We start from the raw sequence: 20,733 nt of genomic DNA, 5'->3' as shown, positions 1-20,733 counted from the left end.
TTTTTTCCACCTGAAATGAAGTATTAATTGAAACTCTATAAACTTTTTTAGCTTTATGAAACAAGAGGCTTTTTGTTGGTTGACTTCTATTTTTGGTTTTCCGTAAGGTTCAATCGCTAAATCGCGGTCAAAGCCAATTTTTTTCATGCGCACAATTGTATTATATTGAGTAGGAATAGCCTCGACATTCTCTCTTTATTCGGTCAGACAAAGACAGTACGATGTCTCATTTTAACATTTGTACCAGTATTGAGTGGTACCAGTATCATCATATTCAAACTGGATAGCTTTTGCTATCCGTTAAAACTTGGAACTGCTATCTATTTTAGAACAGTAATATTTTTAGCACGCACACACGCACGCACGCATGCACGCACGCACGCACGCACGCACACACACACACACTTCTATGCAAGAATTATCCCAAGACCAAACAAGAGCGAAGCGATTGGTTGGGAGATTTATGATAAATGCACATGTGCACACAAATTCTGAAAATTATTCATCAACAATGACACGAACGAACCCTTGTATCAAAATTTCATCAACAAATTTAACCATCGTTTTGTAGATTAGTTAAAGCATAATAATGATACAAAACACATACAAACCTATTTAAATATGTTACCAAGTCTTTGTAAACCGTCGGCATTATCTTAAAACTTACCCATCTGGTCGGATTATACACAAATAGACAGATTTATTTGGACGAAAATCGTTATTAAAACTTGCTAAGCCTCACTTTTATCAAAGTTAAGACCCGAAATCGAAACGCCGAGGAACAGGGAATAGAACGATTAAGTCGTGCGCATTTCACGAAAGAAAAAAAAACGTGCACATTTCACCAGTCTATAGCATTGTCGAATTGCCGAAGGTTTCTGTAATTAACGTAGGAGTACTGAAATTGTTTTATTTTTGCCGATTTCAAAGTATCTGACATTTTAGACACATTTGAGAACTCTGGTATTCTAACTGATGTCCAACGCAGTGTAAGTAAAGGAAATGACGATGATTTTTTTTTTTAACGATCCTAATGAGATTACGATATTTAATTATAAGTTTGGATATTCTTCTTGATACTTCTTGATATTGTTAGCTATGACGTTTTGAAATGTAAACAAAATTGTGCATTGATTTTCTATTATTACTGTATTACTATTACTAAGTTTGGATATTCTTTTTGATACTTCTTGATATTGTTAGCTATGAAATTTTGAAATGTAAACAAAATAGTGCATTGGTTTTATATTATTACTATATTAATAATATTGGTTATTCTAATAATTCAGTGCATTTTACTTCTAATATTTGCCAATATTGCATTTCTCCTATTGCAGGGGGAGATATATAAACATATAATCTTTTCCTTTCATTATTGTTGTTTGTTGTATATAATAACACCCACACCCAGTACATTACAGCTACCATTGCAGTTATCCTATTGCACTGCAGTGCCATTTGACTGCTAATATTGCATTTCTCAACCATCAGTACCCTTTCTTTTTTCCAATATCACTTTGGGTCGTGGGCTGTATGACAGTGGAATTTCTAGTTGTTATTAATTCAACATATTCAGGATTTTTTATTCAGTTTGTATTAATTGTATCATCACCGAATAATCTTTTATTGTAATCGTAGCAAAGCAGACTTAATTTAGCTATTACTTGCTAATTATTTCACATTTACTTTTAAACCCTTTTGAAGGTTTTTTCAAAACTTATTTGACTCGCACAAAACATATTCCTCATGATATGAAGTTTAAAAATTACAATTGTTTGACAAAGTTTAAAAACCTTCACAGTTGTTTTTATTTTTTCTCTTAATTTATTTCAACTACACAAAACACTTTTCTCATGATATAAAGTTTAAAAGTTAGAGTGGTAGCTGTTGTTATATGTTAAATAAAAATAAATTTTCTGTGCAAAGACTTTTATTACCCGTGCAACGCCAGGCATTCCCCTACTTATTTTCATAAAGTCTGGTATATGTGTTATTTTCATAGTCTTTTATAAGTATTATTTTCACATATCCAGTGTTTGTCCTTTAACCTTTTTGATCTAGCTGTAAAAAAGATTGCCAGTTTTTGAGAAAATAAGATACTAAGCTTGCTCCTACTTGATTGCTCAAAGAAGTATGCCATGATTGTACACCTCATCACTGAGATACAACTTGACATGTGAATAAAAGCTAAAAATAATTAGTCCTGCCTAAATTCATAAAGTGAAGTTGGACAAAAGTTGACACTGAACCTTAACTTAACCTGGCCCACAGCAGATTAAGCAATTACCTGGTAACTGTATCATGGCCTAAAATTGAATTTCTTTTCACCTTGAATTCCAGGAGTGCAGTCATAAATGCTGCTCGGATCAAAACTGTGTTCAGCACACTGTAAACAGACAAACTTACTGGTAGTGTTTTTTGATCGAAAAATGTGTAACCTTATGGGACTCGCCGCATTTGCTAACTAAATACCTTTATATCACACAAAATCTGGATATTTAAGTAATCATTTGTTTCTTTAAAACTATAGTTTTACACTTTCATTTTTATCTAGGTTTACACACTGCCCTAGCGCCACACCTGTGGCTCCAATGGGAGAGTGTGCAGAGACAATATGGAGCCAGCAACTGCTGGTTATTTGCAGTCAAATATTTTGCGGAGACACTATTTGGGTTCAACCCTATCGAGGTATAGAATGATGTGGATTTAGCATATGACATCCAGTTTCACGTTGATGAAGAGAATTATTAATTGTTATACAAATAATTGTCTTTGGAGTAAAATGTATCATATCTTCCAAAATTAGGACACTTCAGTTTCAGAAATCAGTTTGCTGTACATCATATGTAAACAGTACTAATGTCTCACATTTGAATGTTATGTCATGAATTCAGATGTCAGTTTCATAATTATAATAAAACAAACAAACCACACTGCTCAATGGTAACTTCAAGAACACTATTTGGTCCAACGAGTGCTGTGCATACAACTATGTTTATCGATATGATAAACTTTTTAATGATACGCTCCTATGCTGACCCGCAGGTAACATGCGTAGGTAAAGAATGTGAGAACAATTGTTGCTGTTTTACTGCACTCTAGATTGGCTTTATTTCAATACAACATCTCTGTGAGCTTGCACAGTATATAATTAGTTATTTACATGTGCAAATATAGACTCACTGATAATGTCTACCACACTTGTAACATTTATCATTTTCTAACCAAGATTCCATAATGTTTAACCAGCCTAATAATCACTCTTTCTCAACTCTCTGTCTGATATTTGTTTACCTACTATCGTTATTTTTAGATAATCGTAAAGGATAATGACGAATAAAAATCTCGAAAATTTAAAATTATAATTGTTCAATAACAGCACAAAATAATGAGGTTGGGAAATTGATAGATAGCTGTATCTCATCTTCATCATGAACTTTATTAGCAGATTCCATTTGTTTTTGGCAGGGCTGTTTCTGTTCTCCTTGACCTCTGATTTGAAACTTCTGCACAGGCATTTATTCAACTGTCTGTGAAAGATGGAGAATCACACGGTTCCCTCGATGTTCAAAAAACAGAGTTCACTCAAAATATGTGACAGCGAAGGTACATTATTTTAGAGGCAGAGAATATTAATAAAAACAATGTTTACCACTTCCTATTTTTAAGAAAACTTCATGATTTAGATTTCTTTCTGAACTTTTAGTTTTACTGAAAGTGCAGATTGACGTGGCAGAAAAGAGACAAGAAGTGGAATGTGGCCAGTGGAGAGACTGTTATCATTCCAATGTGTTGGGCTACCTAATGGCTATACTATTGAGAAAAATACCATTCCTTACACATGTTACAGCTGTGTTTAAAGAATGGTGTCATATCAAGTAAATATCGTAAACATTACTCTGTATGTACAATACAGAAATGTGTCATAATTTATTTACATCTGTACCACTTTTTACATGAATGCAAACTCTGCATTACCAACACACTCATTGTGAGAAACCTTGACATGCGTGCAAGTTTACAAACAAACTGGGAACCAATAAAGTTAATTACCTAAGTTGACCAATCAGAAGATACGTAAACAAACTCTCCTTTCAAAAAGGATTTATATATTAGCATTTCAGCATTGTATTAGTGTAGTCTAGGATTGGTAAGTATTGACACTAATTTTCCAAAACCTACATTTTAATAGAAAAAGTTCAAATTGTCCTAACGTTGGTTTTATAAAACGAGACATTTATTTTCTTGAATGATGAACTTTTATTATATATTTTATTCCCGTTTCATGCTGATACATCATCATCATCATCATCATCATAGAAGACTACTTGGTGAAATGGAAGGGTCAGATGTGACATGTATCATAATTTTGGAAGAAAGTGCATTTGGAAAAACTGTTTTTCATAACATTACAAGGGAGGAAGAGAGGATAATTCCTACTTTTGATATTGGTTGTTCAATATTCGCTATAATTAGCTGCGGCCGACAGACAACACCAAGTATACCGAAGAATAACAAAGAACATTCAAATTCTTTCACAAAAGCAGAAGCTAACATAACTGTGATGGAAATTGCAACAGAAAGGCTTTTGATCTTCGTTCACATAAACTTTGCAAAGCATTTACAATTGGTCAGCGATCAAGTGCTCACAACTCTAAAGCTGCTTACTCTAAATGCGGGCATACTGTTAAGTCTCAACTACTAGTTAAAACATATATTTCTGAGTACTTCAAACAATGTCTATCAAACCTTTACTGTCATTGTACTAGTAATTAAATGTCTGAAATCATGTTTATAGATATAAATACTGAAACAATCTAGCATGCATCACTCACTAGTTACTGAACATAAAAATAATTTTTCTCTCTATGTACCTTCTCAAGTTAGTCCTTCCTACGCTTGTAATTCCCCTTCAACTGGAGAGTCGTACAACATACACTCAGAAACTACAATTTTGTTAATTGAGTAGAATCAGTAAATGTTTACACTCACGGTAGGATTCAAGGAACTTTTAAGAATAGACTAGTTATTAGAACCACAACGACATCACAAGGCTAGTTTGACTTCAGACTTCCCTACTTGTAAATACACATACTTATTTTAATCAATGGGATAAATGTACCAATCATGTGTAGGTCTTTAACTTGTGCAGAAAGTTAATAATAGTAGCCAACTGTTTACAATGCCCTTAGCATTCCGGCATCAGTGAAACATTAGTACTCTCAGGAGTTTCCCTAGTCACAATATTGCCAGAAGCCATGCTGCTCAAGGTAAAATCATGCTTAGATAACATTGCAGCCAGCAGAGCTTTGAAAACATATGCAAGTTGGCAATTATATTTTATATTAGGTGAGAATTTAACTCTTTTGTATTCTGGCACCACAAAATATATATAAAACAAAACTGCTAATTATATGATTAAAAATCAACTAATCACATATAGCAATTTTGCTTAACACGCTGATATGGCAATCTCCCTAAGATGTGTTACTTAGCAACAGTCATCCTAAGTGCTTAGCCCATCTAAAGGCTGTAATATCTGCGAAAGTTGGTTCTTGTAGTATATGATTACTAAAGTACATTAGTACTAGTTGCAATGATGGTTCAGTAGTCATGTGTAAAAATGAACAAATGTCTGTGAACACTGGTGCTACTGTTACAATTTACCATCAACAATGAACACCTACAAAGCTGTAAAAATGTCATGTCACAGCTACGATAGCAACACACTGAAATTATTTATTAATAAAAATATAAGTAACTGAGACAATATAGCAATGACCTAGAACGAGCAAATAACAATTTCATAGTAGAGCACAGGAGCTGAAGCTTATTGCTAGTATAACCTTTATTGATATTCTATGGATGCCATAGAGTTTAAAAATATCGCTCTCAAATACTCTATTCATATATCAAGAAGCATGGTATTCTTCTGCGGTAAGGCACGCGCCTTATAGACTCCTCAAGTTTTCTTTCTAAATTTCAATTATTACAGTCAGTTTGCAGTGTGCGCATCATTGTTATCGATTGCTGCCGAACTCTTGAACGCCACCTCTTCCTCATTCACTCCCTGCAAGCTTGTCGCTCCGATACGTACACCCATGTTCAACTCCTCCCTCGTGCGTATTTTATGCTGAAACTTGCTCAAGATAGGAATGAAATATAGCATAGCTCCACTAAAAGCGATGCTGCCTCCAGTCACAGCAAATGGCCACATATAACTTCCAGTTGCATCATACAACCAACCTGCAATAGTACAGTCATTATTGAACATTTTGAGTACTTGATATGAAATACATGTATCTAAACTAGATATAACAAGATGAAAACTAATTTCATCCAAATTTCGAGATTAGAAACAAAATGATACAATACTACAGCCTATAATAGGATTTAGCCTGTAATCTACCTAAGATTCTATCTTGTAATCTTTCACGTAACACATGCTGACACAAGACTTCGTGCAGTAAAAACAGACCTAGTTCAAAAACTGAATTAGTGAGACTCATTCAAGAAGAAAGTTGATGAAAAACAAACATTAGTGATACAAAAGTTGTGACAATGTGATGGCATATAGGAGACTTGTATCACTTATTATTATTCTATAAATCTCAGTGTCTGTTGTTTGTTGGTATGTAGTTCGTGCTTCCAGTCACAGCGATTAAATTGTGAAGACGAACAATCTGCTGTGCACTGCATTTAACTCGAATCCACCAGGTGGGTGGGCAGATGCTCTATTTGTAAGCCAAGCGGCTACAATGCTATGCGGTAGAATAAGTATATTCCTAACATCGATTAAAATACGGACATTTAAAGAGCTACCAAAAATACTATTGGTTAAAATACTAGCACTCTTGATTCTCATGATTGCGGGAAAAATCATGACGCATAACGTCACACATAATGTCACACATAATGACTACAAACTGGCTTCACAGCTCATATTATGGTAAGTCACAACCTTATGTGACTAGCTTAAGTTACTCAAATTAGCCAATTAGCTAATTTGGCGATTGACTATTTAGACAACTTACCCAATGGCAACTACATTACCTGCCACTGTTTATAAGTGGTTTAATACCTGTCAAATGCTGGGTATTCAGTTAGTCTCTCTATACAAATCTTAGCGTTTGTTGGTCAGTTGCTCGTGAGTCCATTTAGAGCGTTAAAGTTTTAGGAATGAACGAGGAATGAACGTTTTTATGAATGAGGTTTTAGTTTTAGAACATCCAACTGTGCAGCAGACAGGCATACTGTCAATTAGACTACGCGTCCAACCGGCAATACTTATTAATAATTGTGCACATACTAATTACACAGGTTAAAATATGCACGATTCAAGCTCTTGCATAAATACTATTGGTTACTACTAGTACGTTTGAAGATCATGATTGTGTGAGAGATTATGATGCAAAATATAATGATTACAAGATGGCTTTACAGCTGTTATTATAGTAAATATTTAGATATGCGTAAGTTACTAGTGTAAGTTACTCAAACTCACTGAGCAAAGAAATTTAGCTAATTACCCATGCAACGCAGGACATTTATCTAGTTTAAGATAAAACACAAGTTTGTTAATGTCATTATTTAAAAGCTAAGCATTCTTTACTTAGTTTCTTTAAGAGCCTTCATGTACTGATCACCGACAACAACGAGCATTACTTATGTTCACAACTTTTATACCAGAATATGCCTCAGCAATTCATACCGCATATAGGGGGTCCAATAAGTACAGCAACTCCTTGCACAAGCAGGGTAACTCCAAAGCTACTAGTTAGCTTGTCAACTCCCAACAGATCAACCAATATGATGGCCGTCAAGGATACATAACAACCTGTCAAGAGGTGTCAACAATAAGACTAGCTATAGTGATACAACTTAACACTCATGAACATGTAGAAAATAAGGATAACTAAGTAAAACATATAAAAGTGTGTTAAGATAGCTGTGAATCGCAACTGTTTCTATGAATCGGCGTTGCTTCAATATTTTCGATGATTTCCAGTGATAACACTTAATAGTGTCTAGCATATTTGTGTTACAGTAGAACAGATGTGATAAGATATTTAAAGGAAGGAAACCTTTAGCAGTTTTAGAAAGTCTCATTAATGAGGAGACTAAGCAAAGTGTTTCTGTATTTACTATTTAGTATGTACATGTATTTATGTATGATCCTGAGGACGCACTCTAGCATGAGCTATCACATAGCATGACTGAGCCAAAGTTGAAAATTTAATGTGTGTTATTATGTGTGTTACATAGCAAATGGTGATGTATAACTTGGTGATTCAATTTTGAAAAATGCATAAATTCTTGACTTTAAAAGGAGAGATAATAAAAAACATCAATAAACAACGAGATGTGAAAGTGAGTTTAAAATGGAGTTGTCTTCTCTGTTGAATGAGCGCGCAATGCAAAGTCAAGGTATGATTAGCATGTCAATTGTAATCCAGCTACTGAGGCTTTTACACCACAACAAACAGATATACATTGATGGTCTCAGCGGTCACTGATACATTAATTATTCAAAAACATTTCTGAGCAAAACAGACCAAAAACTGTCTTATCGCTAAATACAAAAATTTCACAGAGGTAATCATTTTTAACTATATTATTTTATAGGCAAACTATTCTTAGATATGCCTTTGTAGGTCTGCCCTCAATATGCTGAGTCATTTAAATGCTGCTGACTACGCATTTTCAAAAAAATTCATAAAAGGACACAATAGTGAAAAATTAGAAATAAAATGTTTTCATATTTTTGGAACAGCTAAAATGAGAAAGTCAGCATGTACTGCTTTTGAGATATCAAAAGAACTTTGATAAGATTAAAACAAAAAAAGTAAACCCACATCGAACTGGCAGAATTTTTAACGATACAATAGCAATAATATTGCTATTGTATCGTTAAATGTAACATTAACATATTATGTTAATGGATGCAATGATCGGCAGCCAGATCTACAATCATTAGCATAATTTAAGCAGTAGTAACAATAGCACTTACCCAAACATCAAACCTTGATGTGGTAATAGAAAGATGCTTAGGCTTTCATAAAAATAGTCACATAAAGTATTTTAGGCAGTGCGATTGTTTCTCATCAGTATATTGACACTGATACAGGATCTAGCTTGTCCAAAGATTCTTTTATTCAAGCTATTATAGGAATCTCATAACATGACCTAGTTGCGGACTCACCGATAAAAACGCCAAAGACAATGGAGTAGATGATTTGTGATGCATGACTACTTCCAGAGCTGAAGGCGGTAGCCAAGCCAGCAATGACCAATCCTGTGTTGTAGATGTAGAGTCGATAGCGTTTTACTCGGCGCAAGTCCGCTATAAACCCAAACATGATTCTGCCAACCGTGTTTGCGATGCCAACTATGGAAACAAGAAAGGCTGCTTTGCCACTGCTGATATTATACTCTTTAGCTCTATCTGGGATGAATAAGAAAGGAGCATTAAAGCCCAAGTTTGTAAAAATGTTTGATAACAAAAATAGAACGAATGCCCAGTCTTTGAGCAGAGAAAAATCGATTAGTGATTTAAAACTGCCAGCGAAGTTGCCACATCGACCTTGCGGCTTTTTCCCAGCTTGTGCTGGATATTGAGCCTGATGAAGGGAATGGGCTATAGACATATTGCTAGTCACATAGTCTGATTTGCTGCGCGTGTAGAGCGGTATATTTTGCAGGCTGCCGCTGTAGAACACATCCTTTCTGTGCAGGGGTATATGCTGTTTCAATTGATGACCCGGTAATGGCTGGTTGTTGAGAGAGCTGAGAGACGTGATCTGATTTAAAGAAATCTTGCTCTTTGTTACTCCTGTGGATCGAGCTTTACCAGTTTGAACAATGCCTACGTGGGATTCACTCAAAGCTTTGTCTTGTAATTCCACTCCCGTAATTTCAATTGCTGGCAGAACCTCAGTGTTATCAACAAGCGGCAACGGTCGAAAAAGTGCCCCAAAAATACAACACTGGAGAATAATAGCGGCCATCCAAAAACATGTTTCCTTCCAACCGAAGTGTTCGACGAGATATTCGGACAATGGTGCAAAGATGAAGGTACCAAAACCTGAGCCACAGCAAGCAAGGCCTGTCGCGAGGGCACGACGTTTCTCAAAGTAGTAGCTCACTATGACTATGGCAGGGAGGTAGATGAGTCCAAAGCCAAACCCTACAATGTGAACTAAGTACAGACAGGTGCCAATATTCTTACAATATAGTAAACAGGCGAAACATCTTATAGATTTTACACATTCATAAAATAATTCCACAGCATCATCAACAAAATTTCGTCTACTTCACAGCCAATAGCAGCAGTAAACCAAATTGATACATTCCAACTCGGTGACTGTCCATTGCACTTTACAAGTAAGCCATCTTTGTACCGAATCTAATTGTTGAGTTTGGTCTGCATTATGAAAGTACTATTTCAATCTGTTAGTTCTAAAGCATTAAAATTCCTTGGCATATTTTTACACAAATACAAGTGTGTAGCGAACCGCTGGTATATCGCTACCAAATATAGTATAAGAGAGCTTCCAGTAAGAACAACATATAGTTTCAACATAATTAAAATAATTGGCTGCAGGATGAATCCTATTGCTACCATTGTAAACTCAATCAGTGCTAGAGTGTATGTGAAGGCAACTCCGCAAATTAGGAATTAAATTGCATAGATGCTTCAACAAGAATTGTTTGGTGTTTGATAATATGAAGGAGTTATACTTCCTCGTAAACTTGTTAAAAACATTTATAAACTGCTTTATCTATCAATAAACACCATTTTTATTGCTAGTAAGTATATTAAAGTGTAGAAAGAGTAGTGAAGAAATTACAAAGAAATTTACATTTAAATTTGGTCTTTCCCTGTTTCGACTGCTACGTTGTTTTGATGTTACATAAAAAAGATATACTGAACATTTATCTTTTTAACTAAACATCTATGCTTTCACATATTTACTCATAGAGTTACTCTGTCACTTCCTGTATCAAATAATAACCTATGTCAGTATGTCAAACATTGACACGTCTTACACGACATCGCTCAGTAAATGAATGCTGAAAAGAATGCAATTTGTTAGGGAAATCATAATCAGGCCAGTGTAGGGCAAGGTTAGATAAAGACTCATTTTACTGTGTGCATGCAGTCTTTAAGATTATGACATCAAACTTGCATATAATAGCTTTACCTAAATTCATGAACAGCAAGCAAACTCTAGTATTATTCTCATCTTAAAATGGTTACATGATGCTATACCTAGCCAAATTGTCAACTGCATCAACTCTAGATATCTGTGCATCCAAAAAATACGTACATGTACTCTAGTTTATGTATGTTGGAAATACATTACGACCTGGATGAACAAAACTTGCCAGTATGTGTTGAGCAAACTTCCTCTGATACGAAGGATAGGTAAGCCACTAAAAATATTTTACTAATACAAGTCAAGCAATCTAGGTACACTCTTTTAAAGACCAGCCATCTCTAAAGTCGCTACCGTTTCTATACAAGTACAAAATACTTTTAACAAAGCGTGATAGACCGGCAACTGTTTAAAATTTGTATTTTTATTATAAAGTTGTCTATTCATAAGTTAAACCAATAAACCACATTTATAAAAAAATGCATATCAGTTTTCAATTACAACTTGAAGGTTTTTGTTTAATGTTTGGTCAAAACTGTCAAGCCTGGCCTCCTACTGCTAGCATTGTTATGATAAATAATATAGTCACATGAGAGCTTTCATTGCCATTCTTGTCGACGAATAATTAAATTATTTTTTTCTATATGTTACTGGCTATAAATAAGCAATTAGATTCCAGGAGTTATTTACCCTACAATATGGCAAACCCAACTAGAAAGTGTTGCCTTGTGATATATATACTGATTTTGTACAGGCAAATGTAAAACACTCACCAAAATTAGTGATAGCATGTGTACTTTATAATTACAAAAATGCACGCCAACATGAAATATTGAGCAACACAGTTGACTATATCCGATGTTTGCCAATGAATGACTTTGATTATTAATATTATTCATTGCATCTTACATTTAATCAGGTACACTGCTCCCTGTTCATTTGCTAAAATTTACCTGCCACAATCCCGAGGCTGAGATAGAGAAACCAGATTCCAGGTGCAAAGGAACTGATGACAAATCCGACAGCACCAATAAGGGCACCAACCATAGTGACTGTTCGACAGCTGTACATATTTACCAATGCACTCGCAATTGGCCCTAAAATAATATTCAGTTTGAACTAAAATTATAATGACAGATGTTTTAAGACTTTTACTACAATTGGTGCAAATTTTTGCCAATTGGAGTAAAATCACTTTGGCATCATCAGGGCAATATTTTGTGGAATATTCAACAATCACTGTTTCCATGATGCATGGTACTTCGGAGTTGCGCTCTCTCCGAATCATGGAAATGGCGTCTTCGCACTGAAATCACTGCGCACTGATCAGTGCGAAGTCAGTGCAAATTCGCAGCAAGGAAACAGCAATTGCGCAGTCGCTGCGCATAGCTCTCATGCCGTAGAGACAGATTCTTAGAGTGCCATAAACTAGTACAAAAAGTTATCCTGCTTACATGTTTTTGCTATTCTTCCGATATTTTTTCACTTAAATTTAATAATGGTCTACTCCTACGAGGATGATGTGATTAGTTTCCTGGACTTTGTTATCGATACCAATACTTTTAGAAAAATAGGTGGTAAGTCCTAAAGTAACATTTGAATAATTTATTACTTAAATAAATATTTATTAAAAATATATTATTTGTAAAAATTGTGTTAAGGTTTGTAAAACATTGAGAATGTGTATTGTAAATAAAAGTATAATGACGACAAAAGCATAAAAAGAGCGTTTCTGACGTTCGGTATCCTTGATCGATTCCATGTATCCATCCAGCGATTCGATTTATACAATTTCTCTTCTCTGGCTAATTTGCTGAAAACCACTGTGCAGCATGTAAACGTACAATCCCCTCGACTTCGGAGGGGGTTGCATCGAAGCACTGCGCATCATGGAAACATAGTGATAGTAGTCAGCTGGGAGTAAAGACTTAAAATTTTAATAAGTTCCTTATTTTCTTCATCAAGAAAAGGATTTGCAGTGACGAGAACCCTTTATGGCAAAACATACCAAGCTTCAACAATTACAATTAAACTTTAAATCAGCTATTACAATTAAACTTCAGAAAAAAAGGTATAATAGTAATAGGTGAGTTCAGGAAGCATTGTGCATTAAACTACATACATCAGGTTATGGAATACTTTTGTACAAAGGCTATGAAATACATGTACGTTAATGATTATTCCAAGAATTTGATTTTTTCTAACTAATAGTTCTACCATACTATGGAGTTTGATCAGTTTCAGTCAATGAATGCAACTTCACAAAATCATGATAAATAGCAATAGCAAAATATCTACAGTTCTAAAAGTGCTAATATGTGATAACAATTCTTAAATGATATACAATGTATTGTTATTATAGTTCATTGATAGCATAATATAACGACTAGGCTTTGTTTGAAGTTAAAAGATATCCTTTTAATTTTGTTGACAACTTTTTTCAAATTACAGAAATTTGGCGACATTGACCACATGCTTCCTAGTTCAAATGTGAAGCTTATGACATTTGACTGTGTGAATGGATAAGGGAATGAGAGTTTTAGGTTAATAATAAATACTTTAGAGCTAAACATTTTTAGCATGCTTATCAAGGATGTTTTCCATAAAAGTTGAGATCATTTGTGCTAAATGACCATCGGTTGATGACAGAGTTGTGTACCCGATGAAAGAATAACTCCAAATAAATTTTATATGGTAAACGAAGTTTTAAAAATTTTAATTAATTTATTCAGAGGTATTTCAACAAAATCTATTTAACAAAAATAAGTTCAAAGTACACCTAAACGAATTAACCCAAACAAAACCCCTTCTGCATCTTAGGTATTGCCAAAGATCTACTCAGCTGAAAATGTTGAGGGTGATAGCCTTGGTGATTAACAAGTATCAGTGTTGGCTAACTTGTATAAGTCATACCAGCCAAAAGACTAAGATATCTGAAGGCATTCACACAAATAGTAAATTGATAAGGACGAAAATCCCAAAATGAAAATATGATATAACACACATCTAACTACTCCAACATCCCCATGCTATATCACCACTATTTCTTTCATTCAACAGAATATTTTTAATATTCGTTTGCTTGTGTATAAATTTCTGAAAGAAAAGCTGGTGAAGTGATCTTTACAGATCAGTCTTAATTTTGACCAAGTAGCCAATTACTCTAATTTTGTCTACCTAACTAATTAGCCAAGTCATCTTGATTTTCCCTACATAGTATATAAAGCAATTATCACTGTCTTTTATTTTCTATTTGTTTCATCATAAAATAAAACAATTACGCCGTGAGTTTTTAAAAATATTTTTTTGTTTATTTATAAGTATAAGCGAAGCAAACTCAAAGTTGTCTAAGCATTTTAAAAGATGAGAGTTTATGTCCTTCAATTAAAATTGTATTTGTAAGCGGCTAGAACTTTTCTGAAATTAATGCAAAAAGGCATTAATATGACTCATTTTTAATTGATTGGCGTTTTAACAAGAAATAACTGTCTGTTACAGACCTTTCAACATAGCGAGTTCTTCAGTTGTCATTTTGTGTTTTTAAAAACAGTTTTGGAATTTACATGTATATAACCACTTAGCGTAGCGGTGAAAATAAAACAACTATGAAAATAAGCAGACGTAAGTAGCACGCGTACGATAAATTTGATAGACTTGCCTTCGTCTACAAAGCTGCCCCATGAAATTTAATACATATGATCACACATGGATGGCAATGTTTCTATTAACATCAATGCATTATGTGTCAGCTAAGGTTATGTCAATGATTACTATTTGCAATATGATAACATGTGGTGTAGTAAACATATGGAAACAGTTAAACAATTGAATTCGGTGGGTCTGAAGAGAGATCTTATGTGTGTCATCATGATAAACTTTTGAGTCAATCGTTGGCTAAAGAGATGCGTAGAAGATGGTTGATGACTACTGTAAGTTTAGAGGTGAATACGCTATGTATGGCACATCAGCCAATTGATGCAGTTCAGTGTACGTTGTCATTAGCGGTACCACACATAGAGCTGCAGTTGAACTTTAAAGAGCGGCTGACTGAACAGAGACAACAGGAAAGCTTACACAATATATTAAGCAAATATTACGATATGCTAGATAAATTTAGAAAAATCATCTCACATTGCTATCAACTTTTTGTAGTTGTTTCCAAAAACAGATTCTGGGGTTAGAGCGGATGAGTGAGAGCGCAATATTTTGGGATTGTGATAATAGGGTATATCGCCAGACAATATTCTGAACAGGATAAACAGGAAGGCTAGTCAAGCATCCTCACAAAGCTGTTGCCAATTATATCCAAGCGGATTGCACAACTGTTTCTATTAGTAGCAAAGTTCATTATGGTTTGTCACCTTAGGCACCTACCGCATCAGGTCTACCCTGTCAGATCATGAGATAACACAGCACAAGAACTGCCAGGTCTCTCTCAACTGCCTACCTACTGCCTCTCAGGCCTACATTCTCACCATTAGAGCATTTTTCTAACACGATGATTACCTATATCTATTCATCTCAGGCTATGTGAAAATGGCAAAAAATGGCAGTGCAATACCTAATGCAACGTTTAGCATCTTGGGCTGCTAGAAAGAGCTTGACTTTCAATGACATCGAAGAGTGACAAATTTTCTTCCATTGGTTAGCTTTTCAATAGTCCCACAGAAAAAACACAGTTTTCATTTTTAGTAAATTCTCTACTACAAATCCTACCTTTTTTACTAAAATCTCATTTTAGTAAAAATCGCGATTTCAGTAAAATCTTTACTAAAAATGAAAACCAAGTTTTTCTGATGACACCCGCTGAGTGGCGGATGTATTTAAAAGAAAATCTAATTTAAGAGTATAAATAGAATTGTAAGCATCATTTATGCTTTTAAAGATGTCTTATCAATAGCTATTGTTTACAGCAGTAATTCTCAGATATAAGCAGTAGATGATCCAAAGTCAGACTGACTCCAGCACTCGTAGCAGTAGTTTCATCTTATCACTAACAACAAAATGTTTAACGTTGAAGCACATTTAGCAACAGTATTTTTGATTGCTGAGATTTCTTACCGAACGCTGTATGGTTTATTATTGTTTTAGTTAACTTAATATTCAGAAAAGTTATTTTACCTGAGTAATGCCATATCAAAACGTTAAACTCTACAGGAAGTAGCCTGACTACTAATGCTACCAAAAATAACTACTATTTCTTTTTATTGTATTGTTATGCATTTTATGTTTAACTAAATACAAAAATATAAACTCAAATCTATAAAATTCATTTTGATTGTGATGAACTCAAATACATATATCATTGCCATTTTACTAATGGCCATAATTGGCCATTAGAATTAGCTGCTTTTCCATAAAGTTCTTGTGGTCAAATCCGAATATCCATAAGTCTCTTATAAATGGCAATGTTTTGAAGTTTACAAAAATATTGATGAGAAAGTTTAGGATTTGAAAAATTTGTAATAATAAATTTCATTCTATTGAAACCACAATGGTTTTCTGGAAGATGCTCCAATACAGCCCATGACTACAAAAAATATGATCGCACTCACTCGCTATAAGCCACATTCTTGGGTAAACCATAGGAATGAAGTGAAAATGACACAAATTAAGCGAATCGCTTCATTATGGTTGACACAAAACTCGACTAAAATCTTGACGAGTGATCTGCATGCAGACTCACCGACTATAATCGGTGAGTCTGCATGCAGCTTTAATTACCAGGCTGAAGCAATATGGATGGTGGTGCTACTGATGCTCACTCATGACTTGTGTCTGTTGTGTCAGGCTGACCTGCAGCTAGTCTCAAACTATTGGACAGTCTCTTTTGCTTCATGTTTGCATTTTTATTAATTTCTATTTTCCCCTATAAGCTACATGCAATAAAACCTTGCACACACACGCACGCACGCATGAGCACTCATGCACGCACGCACACTTACACATACACACACAAAATGTGAAAGTTGAATGATAGATTGGCTTGGTTTCTTATTGCATGCTCACTAATGAAAGTGAATATACTCAGTCACCAATCACTTTCACTGTTCAATAAAGATTTCTACGGGCAACGGGAAAGTTGGAAACCAAAATAATTTTCTTTTTTACCAAGGCAAACAAGTCAATCACGCGTATTCATTGTGGTTTCTCAAAAGATTTTATGCGTAAAATTCATTTCTTAATCCCTTAGTGTCTACTTCTCCTGAGGTACTCAATAATGCAACTAATCAAGGCTTGCTCTTTTTCCTGTCAGTTTAAATAACATCACAAGGCCAACCTTTAATATTTTGATATGTGAAATGCACATTTTCAAAATGCAATAAGTCGTAACCAGCACAAATACTATTTGGGTCTTCTCAGCTTTTCAGCGATGTTTTTCAATCAAAATTTGAGAACCCTACAGCATCTTCTATCAATTCCTTTTGACAAACATGTAGCTGATAATACCCTAACCCAAAAATGCTGATTACAAAAACAGATAGATCTCCCAGAAAAACCTTATTACCTGTGGTAAGGCTCATAAGGAGCATGTCCTCAAACCTATACATGGCAGTTAGCAGTCAAACAGTTTAAAGCATGACCACTAACCTGAACCGAGAGTCATGCCAACAAAGATGGAAAGTATCCATGCCGTGTCACCCTTTCCCCCTTGAAAATCCTCAAGAAGGGCAATGAAGATAACTCCAAATGAGTATGTGATGCCATCAACTATCACATGGATGAGAAAGGAGCCAAGCACTACAATCCAACCCCAACCTGGAATAGCCAGGAGACATCACAGGTCTTTATTAGTTAAGAATGATATTCCTTAGGTTTATAGTGAGCTCAATGGGAGTCTGCTCAATGTGACAAGCCATTTAGTGGAGCGAAGAAATCTAAGTATACACATTCTACTAGCATCGAAACACAATTATGCACTAAAACATTTAGAGGTGTACAAAAATTTCTCACAAAGCTCTGTTGTCAACCTTGATAAATCTGAAACCTTGAAAATTGGGATATGAAAAAAGCTAATTATAAAGACGAATTCGAATCCCATACGGTACAAGCTTTCCCCAACTCAGAATATGGCTTTGAAGAGACAGACAGACATGTCAGCTCTTAATATAGTAAAGACTACCCTAGAACCAGACATGCTAACACTTCAGTTATGACTCATACAGTAATAAATAGAGACTAGCTTGTGCTGCATAATGCATACAAATAAACTTTGGTTAGGGTGAGTCCAGGTCGATACATAAAATTCCATGATGTTCTGGTTATATGAAATCTATTATAATAAAACCTATCATACAACCCTTCTTCATTCACATATGCAAATCAGTTCTGGTGTTTAACTGTTTGAAAATAAGATAAACATTACATAAAAAACACTGCTGACGCTTGCTTTACGAGATTCTGTGTTCAAATTTATGGTAAAGATAAATATTGTGAGCATAAATAACAGATTGTCTAAACAAGCAGATTTAAACTGCTATAACTACAATGTATAATAGAACTATTATTAATAGAACCATAACTGCATTCCAAGGTCATGTATTGCATAGCAATTCAGCACTAGCAAATGTGCTAGTAAGCTAAAAAGTTACTAGATATCTACTCAAAAAGAGAATGCAGTCTTCAAGGTAGGTGATTGATGCTCAACAGGTAAGGTTTTGTCACAACAGGGAGCGTTAATTACGTGACACGAAGACATATGCATTGGTATGCAGGTTTATCCTCTCAGAGGATCACAGTGCATTCCAGTGCATACATCCATTGATCCATATTAGTATTTATCAAACTTCTGATAACCCTTTACGAGTTGGTGCAACAATAAAAAGGTTGCATAGATTGTATCGGGCTGATACAAACTCTAACTCCTTTGTGTAATGGAAATCAAAAGGTTCAGAGATTATTCTTCTGTAAAAAAGAGTGAGTGCACCCACTTCAAACTCTCACTCATGTCTGCTGCATGACTAGACAAGAATAAAAAGGACTTAGTTAATATACAAAATACCTCACAAAGCGCAGGTTCACAGACCAGAACCACTACGTTAAGGATATAGCATAAACACTAGCTGATTGCACTCCATATACGATAGTTGATATCTCCATCAACAGACCAAAATCTTAGGTTGGTATTTGAATCAGAGATATAGAGTGCTTCCTAGATGCTTTTAAGAAGACTGGCAATCATTTTTATTCCAGTTCTGATTGACATGACGCGATTACCTCACATATATCACTGACATAAAGGCACTGACATCCCTTCATAGCTTGCATAGTAGTAAAGCAACTGAAAGTATTAGGCTATCTAGCAGTGTAAGTCAAGTGCATCCCCACATGCTGCCATGTCAAACCTATTGAGCTAATCAATAAGGTATGACCATTTAGCTGAGCATTATAAAACAGCTGGATTATAGTTCTTAAGTAAACTAAAACAATCTCAATGTCACGATAGAAATAAATGAACATTAAATGATAAAGTATATGATGAAAGAATCTTGCTAATATAAGGGAGGTTACTATTCCGATTTTGTTACTCCTCAAAGCGGTTTGATAATCAGTTACTTAAGCTCGCTCCAGAAGCCTAACTTTTTTAATAGCAAATTATAAATAGATGTGCAGTAATACAAAAATGATAATTTCAGTAACAAAATATATTGGACCATACCAATATTAAATAATCTCATTATGCTAAAAACACTCTTTTACCAATTAATGCCTAATCCTGTTTCCTGGAGTTCATCTTTTTCACTTGATCAAAAACAAAACATGCGGAGCTAAATTTCTGAAAAATTTCAAATTATGATATCTTCCCATTATTCATTAATAAACAAGTGTCAATTACGAGCTACTTTGAATGATGATTACCTCCATCAGGTGGCTCTATGGTTTTGGCAAGTGTCTGTTCAATTTTCCTTTCCACATCTTCAGACAAATTATTTGGCGCCTGTAGGGAAGTCTCTGCGCCGCTACAAGGCTCACCGTTGCGCTGCATGTTCTTCGTCATATCAGTAAGTATCAGCTAACTTCAGTATTCGGAATGATACTTCAATGTAATAGCTAGCTTTGCCTTTTAAAAATATCGTTGCCTTGAGCATCAAATGTTATAGAATTCATTGATTGGCTGTTGTAAGAAACTATGAGGGTCAGAGGTGATTGAAGAGCATGAACTCTATTATTATAAACGCTTTAGGTATTGTTTGGTATGAAGACGCCATGCTAACATGGTTATGACTTTCCACATAAGTTGCAGTTAACTGTTTTGGCTTGTATCCAGCAAAGCTTTTACAGTGGTTTTTTCTCAAAATGATCAAAAGATGTTGAAAAAAGCCTGAATCGAGTTTATATTAAGGACTTCATGCTTATGAAATGTAAGGTCTTCAACAAGTCTCATGATTTTTTTACAATTCCTGCTCAATGAGTATCAGCTGTTTGCTATGAATTTAAAGCAGGAACTTACAAAGCTCCTGAAAATAAAAATATTTACCACAAACAAATAAAACAACTGAAGTCTAGCCCTGAACCTGATAATTTCAGATTAAAATTCTTGCATAATGGAACTCTTCAGTATCACAGCTGTATT

General features: G+C 34.7%; 1 protein-coding gene across 1 annotated transcript; it reads right to left on the bottom strand.

The window, feature by feature from the left end:
- Positions 1 to 5,351: 5,351 nt before the first annotated feature.
- Positions 5,352 to 20,171, bottom strand: LOC137405821 (monocarboxylate transporter 12-like). The gene is made up of 6 exons (XM_068092236.1): positions 20,019 to 20,171; positions 17,751 to 17,918; positions 12,113 to 12,256; positions 9,203 to 10,186; positions 7,712 to 7,837; positions 5,352 to 6,246 (listed from the first exon to the last, which is right to left on the bottom strand). The coding sequence occupies exons 1-6, from the start codon at positions 20,155 to 20,157 to the stop codon at positions 5,996 to 5,998; spliced, it is 1,812 nt and encodes a 603-aa protein (XP_067948337.1). The 5' UTR covers positions 20,158 to 20,171; the 3' UTR covers positions 5,352 to 5,995.
- Positions 20,172 to 20,733: the final 562 nt, after the last annotated feature.

The sequence above is a fragment of the Watersipora subatra genome, chromosome 10 (genome assembly GCF_963576615.1).
Source record: "Watersipora subatra chromosome 10, tzWatSuba1.1, whole genome shotgun sequence".
NCBI classification, from domain to species: Eukaryota; Metazoa; Bryozoa; class Gymnolaemata; order Cheilostomatida; family Watersiporidae; genus Watersipora; species Watersipora subatra.
The sequence above is the reverse complement of the archived record's forward strand: the minus strand, read 5'-3'. Positions and strand labels throughout refer to the sequence as shown.